The sequence below is a fragment of the Chenopodium album genome, chromosome 22 (genome assembly GCF_948465745.1).
Source record: "Chenopodium album chromosome 22, dcCheAlbu1.1, whole genome shotgun sequence".
NCBI lineage: Eukaryota > Viridiplantae > Streptophyta > Magnoliopsida > Caryophyllales > Amaranthaceae > Chenopodium > Chenopodium album.
Window position 1 is genome coordinate 4,042,100 of NC_137855.1, and position 20,234 is coordinate 4,062,333.

At 39.9% G+C, this 20,234-nt stretch overlaps 2 protein-coding genes across 3 annotated transcripts; one reads left to right on the forward strand and one right to left on the reverse strand.

Annotated features, from left to right (window-relative positions):
• Positions 1-271: 271 nt before the first annotated feature.
• LOC145605330 (uncharacterized) lies at positions 272-11,200 on the forward strand. Of its 2 annotated transcripts, none has more exons than XM_081661367.1 (7): positions 272-889; positions 1,805-1,942; positions 2,865-3,122; positions 9,021-9,134; positions 9,815-9,997; positions 10,270-10,487; positions 10,682-11,200. In XM_081661367.1, exons 1-7 carry the CDS (start codon positions 323-325, stop codon positions 11,007-11,009), a joined length of 1,806 nt encoding a protein of 601 aa, XP_081517493.1. In that variant the 5' UTR covers positions 272-322; the 3' UTR covers positions 11,010-11,200. The 2 variants fall into 2 exon arrangements, with proteins under 2 accessions (XP_081517493.1, XP_081517494.1); XM_081661368.1 differs by having other exon boundaries at positions 273-889; positions 2,865-3,110; positions 10,682-11,197.
• Positions 11,201-14,718: 3,518 nt separating this feature from the next.
• Positions 14,719-19,653, reverse strand: LOC145604720 (alkaline/neutral invertase A, mitochondrial-like). Its single transcript, XM_081660644.1, has 6 exons — positions 18,655-19,653; positions 17,945-18,110; positions 17,531-17,742; positions 16,392-16,885; positions 16,254-16,302; positions 14,719-15,340 (listed from the first exon to the last, which is right to left on the reverse strand). Exons 1-6 carry the CDS (start codon positions 19,378-19,380, stop codon positions 15,017-15,019), a joined length of 1,971 nt encoding a protein of 656 aa, XP_081516770.1. The 5' UTR covers positions 19,381-19,653; the 3' UTR covers positions 14,719-15,016.
• Between the last annotated feature and the right edge of the window lie 581 nt (positions 19,654-20,234).

The window sequence follows — 20,234 nt, forward strand, 5'->3', positions numbered from 1 at the left end:
AAGTAACACCTGAAAAATACAAGTAACCTTGACAATACCAGTAACTCCCATTATTTTTGCTGACTTGGCAGCAGGCCACATGGTGTGGCCTGCTGCACCAAAAAGGCAGTGAAATTTAATTGTATACTAGTGGTGGACTTTTGCAATTGTGCTTCAAGGAATATACGTAGTAATTAAACTTACAATTTGCTTGACTCAATCTCTCAAGATTCAACCCAAGGAGTGAAGGGTTTATCTAGGGTTTGTTCAATTGTGACAATCACATTTCTACTTACACAAACAAGTACATGTCACAGAACCAAACTCAGCAAATCAAAATAAAATGGTATTACCTTCAATTTCAACAATGTCATTTTCTGTTTCTCCACTATTTCCACCATCTTCTTCTTTTTCTTCTTCAACCTTTCACCGAAATTACAACCTTCATCTTCTTCCTCCTCTTCATCATCAATGTCTGAAACCAATTTCTCAAAGCAACACCAATTTGACCCTGAAATCCCACTCCCTTCGCCCGCCATCTTCCTCTCTGTCTTCGCCCGAAAGCGAAGTCGTGGAAGCCATTGCAGAGATTGTAGCCGAAGCCGGGGTGACCCCACAAATTTCTTCGGAAGAAATCGCTTGTAAGGCTCCGCAGTATGCGAAGATGCTGAGGGATAGTGTTTCTGAGCTCGACGAGCTGTCGCTTTGGAACTCTTGGATGAAGGATGGGAAGAAGGTGGAAATGGCGGCGACACCCTTCAGTTTGAAGGAGAAGATTAAGTACATTGCAAAAGAGAAAGGTGATAATGGGAAAATCCCTTATTTAGAGAGTGTTGGGTTGAGTCTTGCTTCTGCTATTCATCTTGCTCGCCTTCTAAAATCTCAGTCTCTTTCTTCTCTCATTTATAAGGTTTGTTTGTCTTATTTATCAATTTGTTTTTCTGGGTTTTTGATGTTTTGTTTTAATAATTTTTATTTGCTGAATTATGTTGGAAATTCATGTCATGTATTTGCATTAGAATGAGGTTGACAATTGATTGGTTGATTGATGTAATAAAGAAGCAAAATTTTGATGTTAGGCTGTGCATTTGATTTTGGTTTTTGGGTATTCTTAAGAGTTATGAATAACCCTTTTTTGAAGGGTAAATGACAATGAGAATTTTGATTCTAGTATTGATGTAGGAAGAGGGAGATATTTTAGAAGCTGCTACTAATTGTAATTTTGTAAGTTTAATTATTGAAGTATGCTCATGTTCTAGGACTTTTGGCTTCATGTATTGGAAAATTGCGAAACGAAATGTCTTCCATCATGAGCTTGGTGGGTGTGGTGGTTTAAGTTCGCCTTGTTGGCCTAGTATTTTACAAATAAAAGTAATGCTATTCAGAATAAACATGATTTAGGGTTGTGGAATTGATTAATTGACATCTGATGTGCTGGTTGTAGTGTGAAGTGGCAGTAGTAATTCATTCATTTTTCGACACTTTATAATTGAAATTGTCTAATTGTTAAACTACTTTAGTTATTCCTTTTCAACTTGTAATCACCTTCCCTTGATAAAGGAGAGAAAAGTGACTTTCATTGATCTTTTTGTTGCAATGATTTCTTCATTTTCTTTCATGGTTATAAAAGGGAAGGAAACAATTCTTGGGGTCTTTTGCCGAAGTGTTGAGCACTTCCAATGTCTCCAATCACTGTGGCATCTTAACTTGCTGCTAGCTAACTGGGTTGCTGCAGTGTATGGTGTTAAAGGCACTTTCTGGATTGCTGCAGTGTATGGTGTTAAAGGCACTTTCTGGATTGCTGCTTATATGGTGTTTGTTATAGGTTTCGTATGTCAAGGAAATATGTTTTTCTGGCAGTGATGACAAAAGACAAATTGGTAAGCGCACCCGTCGTATGATGCTCTACCTTTCAATTTCAATAGATGAGGATCTGCAACAAACTTTATCATTCTTTGAAAAGGTGAGTTTAAGTATTGTGTGTGTGTGTATTCCTGGTAGTTAAATAGAAGCCTTAATCTCTTGTGACTTTGAAGCTGGTTTACATTTTGGTTACTTAATATTTGTTAGAACTTAGAAGTGGTGGATTTATTTCCGGGTTAAAGGGAGCCCTGAGGATTAAATTTGTTGGGTTATTGATTGTAATGAATGCCCACAATGGCCTCAAATTTTTAAATCAAGAATTGTGTTATTATGTTCAATATTCATTACATCAAAAATCAAAATAGCTTATATTGAAACTTAGGGTTTGTAGTTCAATTCTGTCTCCTTAAACTGTCTTTCAACCCATTGGTTTGCCAAAGCATCACTTCATGACACTAGTCCTTAACTACTACTGAAGCGATAACCACCCTTTCATTTTTTTACCTCTCAAATTTCCCTCCCAATTCCCCTTAATTAATGTATATAAGTTAATAAATGTGCTTTAAAAATAGAAGTTTACATATTGATTAATTGATATATAACTAATCAACCATAGAAAGTATTTTTTAATCATAAGTAAAACCTGATTTTTGATTAATTGTACTTAGTAAAGATCAAGTTTCAGTTTATATAAGAGTACTTCATACATTATTATATAATTGAGTATATGCTTGTGAATTATCTAGTTATACTAATACTTCATCCATTTGTCTTATATGCAACAAACTCAAGTGGGTGGACTCCTAGGCAATTATTTATTGTTGGAGGAAAATGGATAGGGAGAGAGAATGGTACCTATGATGAAGAGAGAGATAGGAACAAGAGACTTGCAAATTAAAGAAAACATTTGTTGCAATTAATTTGAAATTTTTATTTTTGGTATTGTTGCAATTAAAAAGAAACGGCGGAAGTATGCTTTTCTGTGTTGTATTTAAAGGTTGCTTCCCTTGTTGCTCCAACAGATTGAAGCAAGACGTGGTGGTTTGAATATGTTAGGATCCTACGACGCTTCTTTTAGGTATCTCATTGAGTCATTTCCTCGCATTCTTCTGCTATCAGTAGAAACGAATATGAAACCAATGATGAACTTCATGGAGAGTGTTGGAGTTCCAAGAGAATGCATGGGAGATGTTTTATTACTATTTCCCCCACTATTTTTTCGTAACATTGAAGAAGAAATTGGAGCTGGATCGTGGACATTTGAGATGGTAAAAATAAATGTATAACTTTTTCTATGGTTGATTTTTACCTTCATAGATATTGGTTCTTATAAAATTGCATGCTTCTTCTTCCAGAAACTTTGTATGGCTTGAATGCACTAGCATTGTGGCATCTTAAATAAAACTCAAGTTTATTCTGCCAATAATGAATTTACTTGTCAGGTGCATTCTAAGATCATTCTGCCAATAATGAAATTTACTTGTCTGGTGAAGTTTACTTAGTCTTGCCCCTGTGTTAGAATCCAACCTCTTAGTTATGTATTCTCCTTTATTTTCTTTGTATTTTCCCTTATGTATTGTTTCTTAAGTCTTTCTTTTTATTTTCTAGGCTCTAGGGAGAATTATTGTGTTACTGTCATTTCAACGTTCACTTGTATTTCTCTAGTAATACTATATAAAGCTCTTTAGGGAGCGAATGGTTATTGAATCTAAGCTCCCTACCCCGTTGCTATTGCTTTAAGACTTTTGTGTTGTTTAAGCCTTTATAGATATTGTGCTTGCCTTGTTTTAAAGCATCCCCACCAAACCAAGAGACCCAAGATACACTTTCATCTCGTCGGTTCCGCTTGTGCCCGCTTCGAAGTATCGGCCGTCACAAGCCCCGACTCCGCACTCGTTGTCATCGTGTGCCCTTTTAAGACACCTTTGGTCCGTGTTGCTGTGTGCTCACGAACCTCCCTTAAGTTAGGCTTGCGTCCTTGTCGTCAATAGACAAGCGCGCGCCGCACGATCCAGTGTCAAAACACTCGGACCGTGACAGTTGGTATCAGAGCCGAGCTTGCCGCAGATATGGCAGAAGAAGGAGAGATGCATGAATATACAATTGAGGAACGACTTGCTTGGCTTGAAGGCAAGTCCGAACATTGGGCGATGCTCGAAGAAAGGTTGCCCAAGCTCGAGGATATTGTGATAAAACAAGCCGAACAAATGGAGAGGCTTGCAGCAACAGTGGATGGGTTAACAGAGCAGCTTAACTTCGTGCAAAACGTTGCTGATGAAGCACAAGACAAATGTGCAACCCTAATGCGTGCCCAGAGAGGGCTCGGGGGAAGTGGAGGTGCCAAGATTAAACCTCCCAAACCTCGAACCTTTAATGGCACGAGAGATTCAAAGGAAGTCGATAACTTCATCTTCGATATGGAGCAATACTTCCGCGTCTGTCAGTTGGAGAGTGAGTTACAAGTCGATACCGCCACTATGTATTTGGTGGATGATGCAAAGCTTTGGTGGCGCACCAAGTACGCCGACATCCAAGCTAAGAGGACGTCGGTAGATACTTGGGAGGATCTAAAGAAAGAGCTTATGGCCCAATTTTATCCCGAGAATACCGAGTTTGTTGCTCGCACCAAGCTCGCCGCTTTACAACATAAGGGTTCTATTCGGGAGTATGTCAAAGAATTTTCAGCGTGCATGTTGGAGATCCACAACATGTCGGAGGAAGATCGTCTATTTAATTTTGTGCGCGGTCTGAAGGAATGGGCCCAAAGGGAAATTTGGCGCCAGAAGATTGATACCTTATCGGGAGCCATCGCCGCAGCTGAAAGGTTGATGGACTACTCATCAGAGAAAGGGCAAGGTTTGAAGAAAGGGAATAGTGGTCCGACACCGAACCCCCTCCTAGAAACTCGGGATATGGTTCACAAGTGAGCTCCAACAACTCAAACAATAGATATAACAGGAGTGGGGGAGAAGACTCTCGGAAGAGTGGAGCTTCTTCCTTCTCTAGTAAAGGAAGCACACCTAGTTCATCTTCGGCAGCCAGGCCATTGACGTGTATCCTTTGTCGGGGACCGCACAAGTGGTTTGAATGTCGACACAAGGGAGAAATTGACAACCTCCAAAAGAAACTTTCCTCGATGTCCTTAGAAGCGGCGGAGGTTGAAGAAGCTGATGAGATAGAACCCAGTGAAGGGGAACATTCAAGATTGGGTGCCATTCGTATGATGTGTGCTATGGAAAGAGAGGCCTCTGAAGGCCAACCCAAAAACTCTGAGTTGATGTATGTGAAGGTGTTGGTAAATGGCAAGGAAGCTCAAGCCATGGTGGATACAGGTGCTACCCACAACTTCATTTCAGAAAAGGAGGCAAAAAGACTGGGGTTGAAGCTGCTACCAGAAGGAGGTAGTATGAAAGCGGTAAATTCGGCTGCCAAACCAATCCACGGCGTTGCTAAGAGAGTGACAATGAAGCTAGGAGATTGGAGCGGACAGGTGGACTTTACCGTGGCGCCCATGGATGACTTCAGCTTGGTGCTCGGCATGGACTTCTTACACTCTAGTAAGGCAGTTCCGATGCCGCACCTTAGATCTATACTTGTGCCCGGGCAACAACCATGTCTCCTCAGAACCTGCAATCCGGGAAAAGGGCCGAAAGGGCCCCTCCTTTCAGCAATGCAATTAGAGAAGGGGTTGAAGAGGAACGAGCCCACGTTTCTCGCAACTCTGTCCGCTAAGGAAGATGAAGTAAGCGGAGACCTTCCTCCTGCCCTTGCTGAGCTTCTAACAGAATTCCAGGACCTCCTCCCGAAAGATCTACCAAAAGTTCTCCCACCTAGAAGGGCGGTGGACCATGAGATTGAGCTGGTTCCAGGGGCGAAACCCCCAGCGCGAAGCCCTTATCGCATGGCTCCCCCAGAATTGGCAGAACTCCGGAGACAATTGGAGGACTTGCTCGAGTCAGGCTTCATCCGCCCATCAAAGGCTCCTTACGGGGCCCCTGTGCTCTTTCAGAAGAAACAAGATGTGAGTCTTCGATTGTGCATCGACTACCGAGCATTGAATAAGGTTACGGTGCGCAATCACTACCCTATTCCTTTGGTGGCGGATCTGTTCGATCAGTTAGGGGATGCAGTGTATTTCACCAAGCTAGACTTGAAGTCTGGGTACCACCAAGTTCGCATTGCCGAAGGGGATGAACCAAAAACTGCTTGTGTGACAAGATACGGGGCGTACGAATGGCTAGTCATGCCCTTCGGATTGACGAATGCGCCCGCTACATTCTGTACTCTGATGAACCAAGTATTCCGAGAATACTTAGATAAGTTTGTGGTTGTGTACCTTGATGACATTGTTGTTTACAGCAAGACTTTTGAAGAGCACCTCGAGCACCTCAGATTGGTCTTCGAGAAGTTGAGAGAACATCACCTGTTTGTGAAGAGAGAAAAGTGTGCCTTTGCGCAAGAAGAAGTCGGGTTTCTTGGGCATTTTGTGGGGAAGGGTCGACTGAGGATGGACCCGAAGAAGATATGTGCTGTTCGCGATTGGCAAGATCCCAAGAACCCCTCCGAACTGCGATCCTTTCTGGGATTAGCGAACTACTATAGAAGATTTATCAAGGGATACTCAGAGATCGCAAGTCCGCTCACCGATTTATTGAGGAAAGAAAGTCGTTGGGAATGGTCAGGCCCACAGAAAGAAGCTTTTCAGAAGTTGAAAGAAGCAGTGGTGAAGGAGCCGGTCCTTGCCCTTCCAGACATCACCAAACCATTTGTGGTTGAGACGGATGCTTCAGATTTTGCTCTAGGAGGAGTGCTCCTCCGGGAAGGGCATCCCATAGCATTCGAAAGCAGGAAGTTAAATAACGCTGAGAGGAGGTATGCGGCACAGGAAAAGGAGCTACTCGCCATTGTGCACTGCCTAAGAGGATGGAGACACTATTTGTTGGGATCAAAGTTCACCGTCCGCACAGACAACACCGCGGCGAGTCACTTTCTCACCCAACCCAAGCTGACAGGAAAACAAGCCCGGTGGCAAGAGGCCTTAGCCGACTTCGACGTGGAGTTCACCTATAGGACGGGGTCCAGCAACAGAGTGGCGGATGCCCTGAGTAGGCGTGCCGACCTTGCTGCAATGTACAAGCTAGCGCCAATGAATGCAAGCAGCATTGCCACGTCCGTGAGAGATCAAGTGCGAGCCTACCTCCCAGATGATCCGATGACAAAGACCATAACGAAGTTGATTGAAGAAGGGAAGACTAGACGCTTCTGGTTGGACGACGGACTTATCTTCACTAAAGGGACAAAGCTTTTCATCCCTAAAGCAGGAGGATTGAGGAAAATGTTGCTGAAGGAATGCCATGACACGCTATGGGCGGGACACCCAGGCTGGGAGAGAACCCTCAGTCTACTCGCGATGGGGTACTACTGGCCAGGAATGAAGGAAGATGTGATGAGCTACACCAAAACTTGCCTTGTGTGCCAGCAAGACAAGGTTGACAGACAAAAACCCGGAGGTCTCCTAGAACCCCTCCCAGTTCCCACTCGACCTTGGGAGAGTGTGTCAATGGACTTCATTAGCGGCCTTCCGAAGGTGGACCAGTTCTCTTCTATCATGGTGGTGATAGACAGGTTCTCCAAATATGCAACGTTCGTGCCCATGCAGAAGGCTTGTGGTGCAGAAGAAACGGCGTCGCTCTTCTTTAAACATATTGTGAAGTACTGGGGATTGCCGAAGAGCATAGTGAGCGACCGGGATACCAGATTCACGAGCATATTTTGGTCTGAGCTATTCCAAATGATGGGGTCTGATCTCAACATGTCGTCAAGCCACCACCCTCAATCCGATGGACAGACGGAGAGATTCAATGGGCTTCTTGAAGAATACTTGCGTCACTTTGTGAGCGCTAATCAGAAAGATTGGGTGAGACTTTTGGACGTCGCACAACTTTGCTTCAACGCTCAAAGGAGCTCTTCCTCCAACAAAAGCCCCTTTGAGCTGATCATGGGTCAACAACCTCTCCTTCCGCACACAGTGGCTGATTGGGAAGGTGGAAGGAGCGCTCAAGCTCGGGAGTTTACAAGAGAGTGGAAACAGAACACCGACATTGCAAAAGCCTACCTAGAGCGAGCTTCGCGTCGGATGAAGAAATGGGCTGATCAAAACAGAAGGCCGGTGGATTTTGCAGTTGGGGATATGGTGATGGTGAAGGTCTTACCAGAACAGTTGAAATTTCTAAGAGGCAGAGATCGTCGTCTGATTCGGAAATACGAAGGCCCCATCCGTATAACTAAACGGATTGGGAAGAATGCTTATAAGGTGGAACCGCCTGCGTGGATGAGGATTCACCCCGTCTTCCACGTTAACCGTCTCAAACCTTATCATCCAGATCCCGAAGACAGCAACCGCAACGTTAGCTACCGCGCCAACATCAGGACAAGAACAAGAGCCACTCCAGAAGACTGAAGCTGCTCGGATCCCTAGAGTATGTTTTGTGAGTCGACGAGGACGTCGACAGCTTAGGTGGGGGAGGATGTTAGAATCCAACCTCTTAGTTATGTATTCTCCTTTATTTTCTTTGTATTTTCCCTTATGTATTGTTTCTTAAGTCTTTCTTTTTATTTTCTAGGCTCTAGGGAGAATTATTGTGTTACTGTCATTTCAACGTTCACTTGTATTTCTCTAGTAATACTATATAAAGCTCTTTAGGGAGCGAATGGTTATTGAATCTAAGCTCCCTACCCCGTTGCTATTGCTTTAAGACTTGTGTGTTGTTTAAGCCTTTATAGATATTGTGCTTGCCTTGTTTTAAAGCATCCCCACCAAACCAAGAGACCCAAGATACACTTTCATCTCGTCGGTTCCGCTTGTGCCCGCTTCGAAGTATCGGCCGTCACAAGCCCCGACTCCGCACTCGTTGTCATCGTGTGCCCTTTTAAGACACCTTTGGTCCGTGTTGCTGTGTGCTCACGAACCTCCCTTAAGTTAGGCTTGCGTCCTTGTCGTCAATAGACAAGCGCGCGCCGCACGATCCAGTGTCAAAACACTCGGACCGTGACACCCTGCTATACAACTTTCGTGTGTGCTATCATGCACTTTGCGTTCTCAGGGATGATTTTGCATTATGACTCTTGCTATTGCCTACTTTGTCTTACTGAGAATTAATACGTATTCTGTCTTCTAGGTTGGAGCACTGGACAAAAAATTAGGCAGGATGTTGGTGAAATATCCTTGGGTGCTGTCATCAAGCATCCAGAAAAATTATAATGATATTTTGGCTTTCTTTGAAACTGAGAAGGTAAGGTGTTACAAACCTGATGTATTCACATCAGTAGCTATCTTGATTGATATATTTTCCATGATCTATGTGATTGCATTGTAAATAATATGCAAGATACTGACTAAGTGACTATCCTCTGGTAAAACATTGTTGTGCAGAGTTATAGGGTATAGTGTATTTAGAAAAGAAGCCATGGCCTCAGTTTCTGTGTCAGTTCTTAGTTTCTGTTTCTGACAAATAATACTTGTAAAATCCAATATAATCATGCTCTTGGTGCAGCAAGTCCACTTGCTGTGAATGCGTGGCCCTTTGTATTGTAGTTTATGCATATTGTTGAAATTCAAAACTTGTAAACATGTCTCCAGACTTTCGTAGTGGTTTAGCCTGAAAATATTAATTGCGATTGATCATTTTCAATGTTGGATGCTCTTATTCTTTTTTTTTTTTTTTTTCCTTTTCTTTTTCCTGCATTTCAATTTATATTATCTGTTACTGCGTTTATGGATTGTTGTCTTTTGTTTGTTGATGGTTTAGTGTTGGGCTATTTGAATTAAACTTGTTTAAGAATCCAAGGTCATGTGCATCCCAACCCCCTTCCTTCACAGGGTTAAGGCCTCTGTAGATGTCCAACAGTACTTAACAGTATCAGCAGCATACTCATGTTTGCTTATATTTATGGATGAATCTGTTCATGGCAGGTACCAAAAGTGAGTATAGAGCGAGCAATTAGGGATTGGCCACTTCTGCTAGGCTGTTCAGCAAGCAAGCTGAAGCCAATGATAGAAGAGTTTGATGACCAAGGTGTGAGAACTACAAAACTGGGTAAGGTTATAGCTACAAGTCCTCAGCTTCTACTGCGGCAACCCGAGGAGTTTCGGAAGGTAACTTGGTGCTGCTTGTTCTTTTTTTTTTTTTTTTTTTTCAACTATCGGCTGTTCTGCACTTGCTTAAATATTTATTCTTTACTTCTGCACCTCTCGTCTTTGAATCAGCATTGATTAGAGCTACTAAACTTTTGTTCCTTGTCTTCTATTGCTTTTTTTATCAAAACTGCCCTCTTCTTCTTCATGCCAAATGAGTCATGTACCGCCTGTTTCAGGAGGCTGTTTCATCTGTTCATTATTGTCTAAGTGGAAAGTTTTCGGTTATATAGGTGGTTATTTTTCTGCAAGATATGGGTTTTGACAAGGAGAGCATTGGTACAATCCTAGCTCGGTGCCCTGAAATTTTTGCTACAAGAACTGTGGAAACTTTTCAGAAAAAGCTTGAATTCTTGACTAGCTTGGGCATATCAAAAAAAGATCTCCCTCGGGTAATAAAAAAATACCCTGAGTTTTTGATATCTGATGTGGATAGTACCATCAAGCCAAGGTGAAGCTCTTAACTAGCTTTGCATATTTACTTTTACCGAAGTGCTGTTAAAACATATTGCCACAGAATAGTGGGCGCACAAAGCATGCTATCACATACACCATACAATTGAATCATTACTGCAGAAAGTTAGTTTGGAAAGTTTTCCACTCATACTAGCATAACTGATTTTATGTATTCTCCGTGTATAACAGACTGAGGTACTTGATGAACTGTGGGTTAACTGAGAGACATATTGCTACAATGATTGTACGCTTCTCTCCTCTTCTTGGGTACAGCATTGAGGAAGTCTTGAGGCCAAAATTGCAGTTCCTGGTCTACACCATGGGCAAGTCAGTGAAGGAAATTGTGGATTATCCCAGGTATTTCAGCTACTCAATGGAAAAGAAAATAAAGCCAAGGTTTCTATTGCTAAGAAGCAGAAATATAAACTTTAGCCTAAAAGATATGTTAGCCAAGAATGATGATGAATTCACAACTGATTTCTTGGCCATTGAAAGAACTTTTGTGTCTGATAGGTAGAACGGTCTAATTTCATGGTCTGATATGTACATATCTTATGCCAGGTTTTTTGCATAGCATAGAATTATTAGACCTACTGTAGTATAGTCTGTATATAAATACTATCATGTTCTTGTGAATATGTAGTGTCAAAAATTTTGGATTATCATATATCGTATCTGCAAAACTTATGGTATCATACTTGAAATTTTTGTATGAAATTGGTTGCTATATAAGCCTACTTGTTCAAATATTTAGATCTTTATGTTGTAATTAAAGCTTTTGCATATGAATCACGCTAAGTTTGAGCAGAATTACATCATTCTATTAGCTGAAACACAGCATTAGCATAATGCCAATAGCTAAGATCATGAATTCGGGATTTCAGGGAAAAATCTATTTCTCAAGAATTTGTGAAGTTTTGAGACATTGCTGATTTTAACCTTTTCATTTATTTTTCCCCAAATCTGTTAAAGGTGTAACATGAAAATGTTTGACATTGAGCTGATTGAGCTGACCACTAACTATTATGGCCTTTAAGAGTTGAAAAACCATTATATGACTAACTAATGCCAACCTATTCATTTTCTGCATTTTTGTCAAGATATTTCATCAATATGTTATGAGCTACATGAATTTCAAGTAACAACACTGCTTTAAACCCGAAGGAGGCAAGAATAAAGAAATTAACACTATAAACTACTTCGTACAAATAGTATCTGAATTTACAGTATACTGATACATTGACAACGCATAATGGTCATATATGGTTCCAAACGGGATTATATGACCCTGAGATATATCCCCTAGGGTCTCAAGAATTTTCACCACCAGGCCCCATAACCTCTAAAACTCCTTAAAAGCGTGGATAATTGCCTTCAATTTTGGAACTTTTTGACCTTTTTTCGCTCGGAAATAAAAATTGCCCAGATGTTTACCATGGTTCCTAATACACTACAGGAGTCCAATTGGGTGGGTGGAACCATCCAATTTGCCTTCAAACGGTCAATTTACCAATTCGAAACTTGCACCGATTTTGTGAACTCAAACTTACCACGGACATTTATGACAACGAATAATGGTCATATATGGTTTGAAACGACATAGTATGACCCTAAGATGTATCTCCTAGAATCTCGAGACTTTTCGCCACCGGGCCCCGTCAAAATTCCTCAAAAAACGTGGATAATAGCCTTCAATTTTGGAATTTTTTGACCTTTTTTCGCCCGAAAATAAAAATTGCCCAGATGTTTACCATGGTCCCTAATACCCTCCAAGTATCCAAATGGGTGGGTGGAACCATTTAATTTGCCTTAAAAAAATCAATTTACCAATTCGTAACTTGCACCGATTTCGTGAACTCAAGCCTAACATGAACATTTATGCCAACTTATAATGGTCACATATAGTCCCAAACGACATAATATGACCCTGAGATGTATCCCCTAAGGTCTCAAGATTTATCACCACCGGGCCCCGTAACCTCCAAAATTCCTCAAAAAGCGTGGATAATAGCCTTTAATTTTGGAATTTTTTGACCTTTTTTCGCCCGAAAATAAAAATTGCCTGATGTTTACCATGGTCCCTAATACCCTCCGGCAATCCAATTGGGTGAAAGGAACCATCCAATTTGCTTTAAAACGGTCAATTTACCAGTTCGCAACATGCACTGATTTCATGAACGAACTCAAGCCTACCACGGACATTTATAAAAACGTATAATGGTCATGTATGGTTCCAAACGACATAGTATGACCCTAAGATGTATCTTCTAGAGTCTCAAGACTTTTCGCCACCAGACCCCGTGACCTCCAAAATTCCTCTAAAAACGTGGATAATAGCCTTCAATTTTGGAACTTTTTGACCTTTTTTCGCCCGGAAATAAAAATTGCCCAGATGTTCACCATGGTCCCGAATAACCTCCAAGAGTCTAATTGGGTGGAAGGAACCATTTAATTTTCCTTAAAACAATCAATTTACCAATTCGCTACTTGCACCGATTTCGTGAACTCGTGCCTACCACAGACTTTTTATGACAACTTATAATGGTCATGTATGGTTCCAAACGGCATTTTATGACCCTGAGATATATCCCCTAGGGTCTCAAGACTTATCGTCACCGGGCCTCGTAACCTTCAAAATTCCTCAAAAAGCGTGGATAATAGCCTTTAATTTTGTAATTTTTGACCTTTTTTCGCCCGGAAATAAAAATTGCTTAGATGTTTACCATGGTCCCTAATACCTTCCGAGAGTCTAACTAGGTGAAAGGAACCTTTCAATTTTCCTTAAAACGATCAATTTACCAATTCGCAACTTACACCGATTTCATGAACTCAAGCCTACCACGGACATTTATGACAACGTATAATGGTCATATATGGCTCCAAACGACATACTATGACCCTAAGATGTATCTCCAAGAGTCTCAAGATTTTTCGCCACCAGGCCCCGTGATCTACAAAATTCCTCAAAAAACCCGTGACAATAAATAGCCTTCAATTTTGGAATTTTTTGACCTTTTTTCGCCCAAAAATAAAGATTGCCCTGATGTTTACCATGGTCCCTAATAACCTCCAGGAGTCCAATTGGGTGGAAGGAACCATCCAATTTGCCTCAAAACGGTCAATTTACCAGTTCGCAACTTGCACCGATTTCATGAACGAACTCAAGCCTACCACGGACATTTATGACAACGTATAATGGTCATATATGGTTCCAAAGGACATTATATGACCCTGAGATGTATCCCTTAAGGTCTAAAGACTTTTCTCCACCGGGCCCCGTAACCTCCAAAATTCCCCAAAAAAACGTAGATAATAGCCTTCAATTTTGGAATTTTTTGACCTTTTTTCGCCTAGAAATAAAAATTTCCCAGATGTTTACCCCCTAATAACCTCCAAGAGTCCAATTGGGTGGGTGGAACCATTTAATTTGCCTTAAAACAATCAATTTACTAGTTAGCAACTTGCATCGATTTCGTGAACTCGTGCCTACCACGGACGTTTATGACAACGTTTAATGGTCATATATGGTTCCAAACGGCATTATATGACCATGAGATGTATCCCCAAGGGTCTCAAGACATTTCGCCACCGGGCCCCGTAACCTCCAAAATTCCTCAAAAAACGTGGATAATAGCCTTTAATTTTGGAATTTTTTTACCTTTTTTTGCCCGGAAATAAAAATTGTCCAGATATTTACCATGGTCCCTAATACCCTCTAGGATTCCAATTGGGTGGGTGGAACCATCCAATTTGCCTCAAAACGGTCAATTTACCCGTTCGCAACTTGCACTGATTTCGTGAACACAAGCCTACCACGGACATTTATGACAACATGTAATGGTCAGATAGGGTTCTAAACGACATTATATGACCCTAAGATGTAACCCCTAGGGTATCAAGACTTTTCGCCACCGAACCCCGAAACTTCCAAAATTCCTCAAAAAGCATGGATAATAGCCTTCAATTTAGGAATTTTTTTGACCTTAATTCGCCCGAAAATAAAAATTTCCCAGATGTTTACCATGGTCTTTAACCCTCCGGGAGTCCAATTGGGTGGGTGAAACCATCCAGTTTGCCTTAAATCGGCCAATTTACCAGTTGCAATTTGCACCGATTTCGTGAACTCAAGCCTATCACGGACATTTATAACATGTGATACTATCAAATTTACAAACAAGAGTAGCTTTTATACGAAAATCTTAGAAAACAAATTAAAAAAAAAAAAGGAACAAGAAATCAGAAATGTTTGTATAAATTTCGTCCTATTTTTCTCTGTAGATCACCCAAACTGGGCAGTAATCATCAGTCACAGTATATACACAAATATGTTTAGAGCTTCCTCAATACTCTAGCAAGTCGAGTAAACTTTTCCATAGCTAAATAATGACTCGAGGATGCTACTGATTAACAAATTTCTGTGAGGGACAAAAAAAAACAACCCCCATTTCTCTAGCTAAGAATTATGTAATACAAGTACATACTATACAATCTCATTTTTTTCAAAGGTATCTGCCTCCAAAAATTCTAGATGATATGAGACTTTGCAGCCCAACGAGAGCACTTTTTGCGGCCACTTTTGGTTAATCCACAAACACAAATCTCCAGAAGCTCGTAATCTTCATCCCAATACAGCAAGGATGCCATATGTGGATTCCGCAGCATCATTTTGGAAGTGAGGAACCCAGCAATTGTCCAGGTTTGGTAAAGCCGTGCTTGCTTCCCAACAAACTTTCCAAAACGGGTATCATAATATTCAGGCCATCGATCTGCAGGAAGCTGTTTTTCTGCCATTTCAACTGCCTTCTCTGCCAAATCTGTTCGGCCCATTTTGATACATGCCAATGTAAACTGAAATAAGATAGCAAAAGGTAAGAATGGTTCATTTGAAAAGCCATACATATGGTTCCACAATTAGAGACAGATGACAGATGTTAACATCCCAACCTTGTAATAAAGAAAGTTCCTAATAATATCTCACAGTAAGATATAACAAGTCTGGTGGGACGAAGAAATTCCCCATATCTAAGGTGCGGAAGATTGTGTACAAGATATTAAGTGATGCATTGAGGGAGGCATTCATGTATTAAAAAATTTAGTGAGCACTCTGAGTACGGACCAAGACTCTTTCAATGGATATGGAAATCCATCACACTCAAAGATTGATACTTTGAATATTTACCAACATCAAATTATACTGTCAATGAACTCTCAGGACAATACAAGGAAACACAGGTTGAACAAAACACTCATTGCAACAAATGTGAGTTTTCCTCTACATGGCAGCAATCTATCATAGCAACAGCCCACAATTGATCCAGTAACATACTAACATGAAAGTACCACAATGTTTAACAATTCAACTACAAACATGTGAACGTACGTGATTGCACTAAGACACAATGACTATAAAATACTACACGGCAACCACCTTCACGAGTCTATAGTCAAGTTGAGTAACAGAAATGATGTTACCAACACCAGCAACAAAATGTTTTGGGATCAAATAATATGAACAGATACAGGGTGAAAAATTTTAAGGACAGACACGAGTATTTTCCAGCTGTTTATATCCTTAAATAAATTGACCTTAATGAGTCAATGCAAATTGCAAGGACTGTAGTAACAGAAACCCTAATCTGCTGCAGGGAAAGTAGGTAATAAATACACTTTCTATCTACCATGTTCACATGGCCAAAAGGAGGCATTATCCATGGTTAAGTATTTTGCTTAAATAAAAAATCAAAGACGAGTTCAAGCTTACCTGCCATAGAAGCGTAGGCCAAGTTCCACCATTGTGATATGACCAAGGGCTGTGAGAACAAGGAATTCAATTCATGTCATCAGATAATCAAAGATTATGAGAAGCTCACAATCAGAGAGATAGTACAAAGAAACTCACGTATTCTTTGGGTCACTGCCTGTAATTATACGCCATTCCTCGTTCTCCACAGCAGGATAACATATCTTTAGAGGCATCTGCCCAACAAAGTCATCCCACTTGGCTTCAATCAGATTCAAAATTGCCTGATTCTGTTTTGGAGTACCCATGGAAGAAACAATACTCCAAAGATTACCGAGTGTAAAGAATCGAAAATCCATGTGAGCTGGCTGAAGGTTACCAAGCATGTATCCACCTTCACTTGGAATCCAATCCATCAACCAATGAGGGATTTGTTCAGGGTAAATGTTGAACTTGTTAATAGCATCCATAGAATATTCTTCTGTTTTATACCGGTATATTTCATTGATCTTTTTCATGTCTACCCAATAGTACTCTCGGATATGAAAAGAGAGAGCACTCAGTCTATTATTGACAGCCCTGACGAGATTCTTAGATCCTTCATTTTCAACTAACATCTCACGGGAACAGCGCAAGGCTGAGTAAAATAATGCCTATAGAGACAAAATCATGGATTATAAATTAGAAATGACTTCATTATATCCAAAACAAATAATGATGATGCAAATAAAAATTTAAAAAGAAACCTACTATTCATAGTTAAAAATGCAGATTGTTAAGAATGAGGCAACATTTAGGCTAGAAGAGAGTCAAGTAGTTGAATTCCTGCACCTCCAGAGTCCAGACCTCCAGCCAGTTCAAGGGTAGATGGCTTTCATAGTTGCAAAAGTACTTATGGTTGGGCCTTAGATTGTAGTTCTCCTTGGCTATGCAAGGGACACTTCTATCCCTTTGGCCTTCTACATTAACACTCCCTCCATCACTTAAATAATGTCAAATCTGCTTTAGCCTATGTTGGATGAGAATTAAATGTGACTATCAAGGTTCTATGTCAAAGAAATTCCAGAGACTACTAATTTATATATATAACGGCTAATTCTGCACAAAGGGGTCTTCCTCAAAGTTTAGCTTCAAAAAGCTTTTAAGAAATCTGAAGTGACCCAAGAATAAATTGAGGTAGCTTATCATAGCATATTCCAGAAGAATACCCAAATGTTGCTACAAACTATGAACATGTCAGCCAAATTTGGAATATGACAACAGAAAACTTCAATGCAACCAGAGAAATATGAACTTACTTGAATCTCAAGGGGATGCCCATGGATACCCATTCGTCGATCTATCATGCAAGATCCATCAGTGACCAGAAGGGTAGGAAACATATCAAACCCATCGCTTAAGCACAAATTTAAAATCAATCTGATTCCAGTCTGGACATCCACCCTCTCTTGCAGTGTGAAATCACCAGTGAGCTTTCCATAAGCCCTTAATAAGATGATCCACCATAATCCTAGTAACATTACAAAAAATAAATATAGTAAATCCAAAGACCACTATCTTCTCACAAGTTTAAAGCCTTACAAGACCTGATATGATCAAGTTTAACAGGAGAGTTGACGTGCTAGCTTAGGTAAGTAAAATAAGATTGACCATGTGTGTAACAATTCTCAGTCTAAAGACTTGCACTTTGTAAAATTGATATAAGTTCTTACCAGAATCAACTGGTGCAACACGGCCAATAGCAGATTCACCAAAATCAGGATCTAAAACCTCTTCAAATTTACCGCTACTATCATCAAGTGGTACAGTCCTAACTTTGAAGCTTGCAGGCATCAACCCTTGTCCTGGGCTGTAGCAGTCAACAGTTTTCTCCCAACTCTGAGCAAAGTCAGCAGGTATAACCATCAGAACAAGTATTGCATTTAATAACTGGTTTATTTCAAGGTAGAAAGGGAAAACAAAATAAACACTAGGTTATTAAGCCCTTTCATAATTGATCAACAATAATCTTACTGTGCATGAGGAAAGCATTAATATTATAAATTCACTTATTACTTTTTGGATATCACATTTTGCTGTTGGATTCAACAACATAATGAAATTTACCATCAAAATCCGATTGAAAGGACAAATCTTCAAAATCATGATTGTGAACAATAAAGTTAATATCTATCAGAAGCTGCCAACCCACCGTGAGAATAACCCTGACCCCCAAGCCCCTATATTCACAATCTTCCTCTGCTACCCCATTATTTCTAAGAGTACATATAAATTGTTTAGTTGTTCCTAAAAAACATGTTCAAAGTCTTCAAACAAACAATAATACAATATGATAAAAATGCAAGTAGAAACAAAATTTAAAGATACGGAGTAATGTATACAGCAATTTAAACATTATAAGATAACACAGAATCAGAATCACCTGAAGCTGCAAAGTATAGAGGAGGAAATTCTTGACAATCTCCCCTTCTCCCTTCATCAAGAAAGCAAGCGCAGAAGGGACAAAATCACGAAGAAACACCTGATCATAATTAAGCGGCGTCTTGTCATTTGGATCATTTGCAGCCACCGTTCCAACTGGGCTGTTGCAATAAGTGACAATGGAATTCCGGAGCAACCTCCAAGCCTCTTTCTCAATCTCCGACTCCTCTGTCTTTCGACTTTCAACCCTCAAATCCTCATCACTCTCACCCTCAACAGTTTTTTCAATAACATCCCCTTGTTCCCCCCTCAAAAGTTCTTCATCCTCAGTTGTTTTCTCAACTACAAATGGCTTCACATTCACCCCTCCCTTCAGATAAACACTCTCAAAATTCTTATCATTCACCCCGGGTTCAACCGATGTTGAATAATTCCTCACATCAGAAGAATCACATCCAACCAAAAACCTATTTCTACCTAATCCAACCCTAAAACAAATCCTAGATTGCCCAAAACTTGGCTGATTTGAGCATAAATTTTTCTGGGAATGACGAAATTCACTTCGAAACCCAAATAATTGATATGGGTAGCTATGAATTTTGCGATTATAATCAAAAACCTTAAATTTTGACAAATCCCCACTTGGCAAATGTGGGTAAATTTGGGGTTGTTGAGCAAAACTCCTTAGATTTCTACATTTTGATAGGATTCTACAACTAGGTTTCATCTTCCCAAATAAGAAACAATTATTTGAAAGCAAGATAATAACCAACTAAATTCAGATTTTATGATAATACAAGAAATGATTCATACATATAAATCATACAATAATATAATTTGAAGCAACTAAAATTATGCTAATTTAAGCAATTGAGAAACAAAAAATCAGATGAATAATTAGAACTTACAGGGAAGAATAATCTGCGAATTAAGGCAAATGGGTAAAAAAAAATGTCCGAAAATTTGGAGTGAGAAAATTAATTAAAGGCTGCGGATTTATAGAAGGCTCCTAATTTTAGGGAAGAAAAAAAAATAAAAATAAAAAAGAAAGCGTCGAATTTATTTAATGTTGGTTTTTTCGACGCCGTAATTTAATTTCCCACCATTTTTAATTGAAATTGACGGATTAAAAAATGATAATGTAGATATTATCCGTTAACGTGTCATGTAAGAATTGATTTTTGTGCGAGGTTTACGAGCCATTGTTATGAAGCCACGTTTATGTTATGCTATTCGTCTTTTCATTAGGCTACTTTAATTTGCAAGTTGCCATGATGAAAAATAAATACTACTGTAGTATCTTACTCCAATGGAGCAAAGTATTATTCGTAAGAGATTATGTCCAAATATTTATTCTCCTAATCCTAAATTATAAACTTCGAATTTTAATTTAGCATTTTTTATGAGGACAAATTGGTGAAATAATAAAAAGATACCTAGCAAATTAGTTAGAATGATTCAAGATTTCAAGGCATAACTAATCTTAGGCGTGATCAAAATTTCTATCAGGTCGAACCTTAACATCAAATCTCGTGTCCAAATCCGCAAAAAAATAACGGGCTTGTCGAGTCAAAGCAAGAT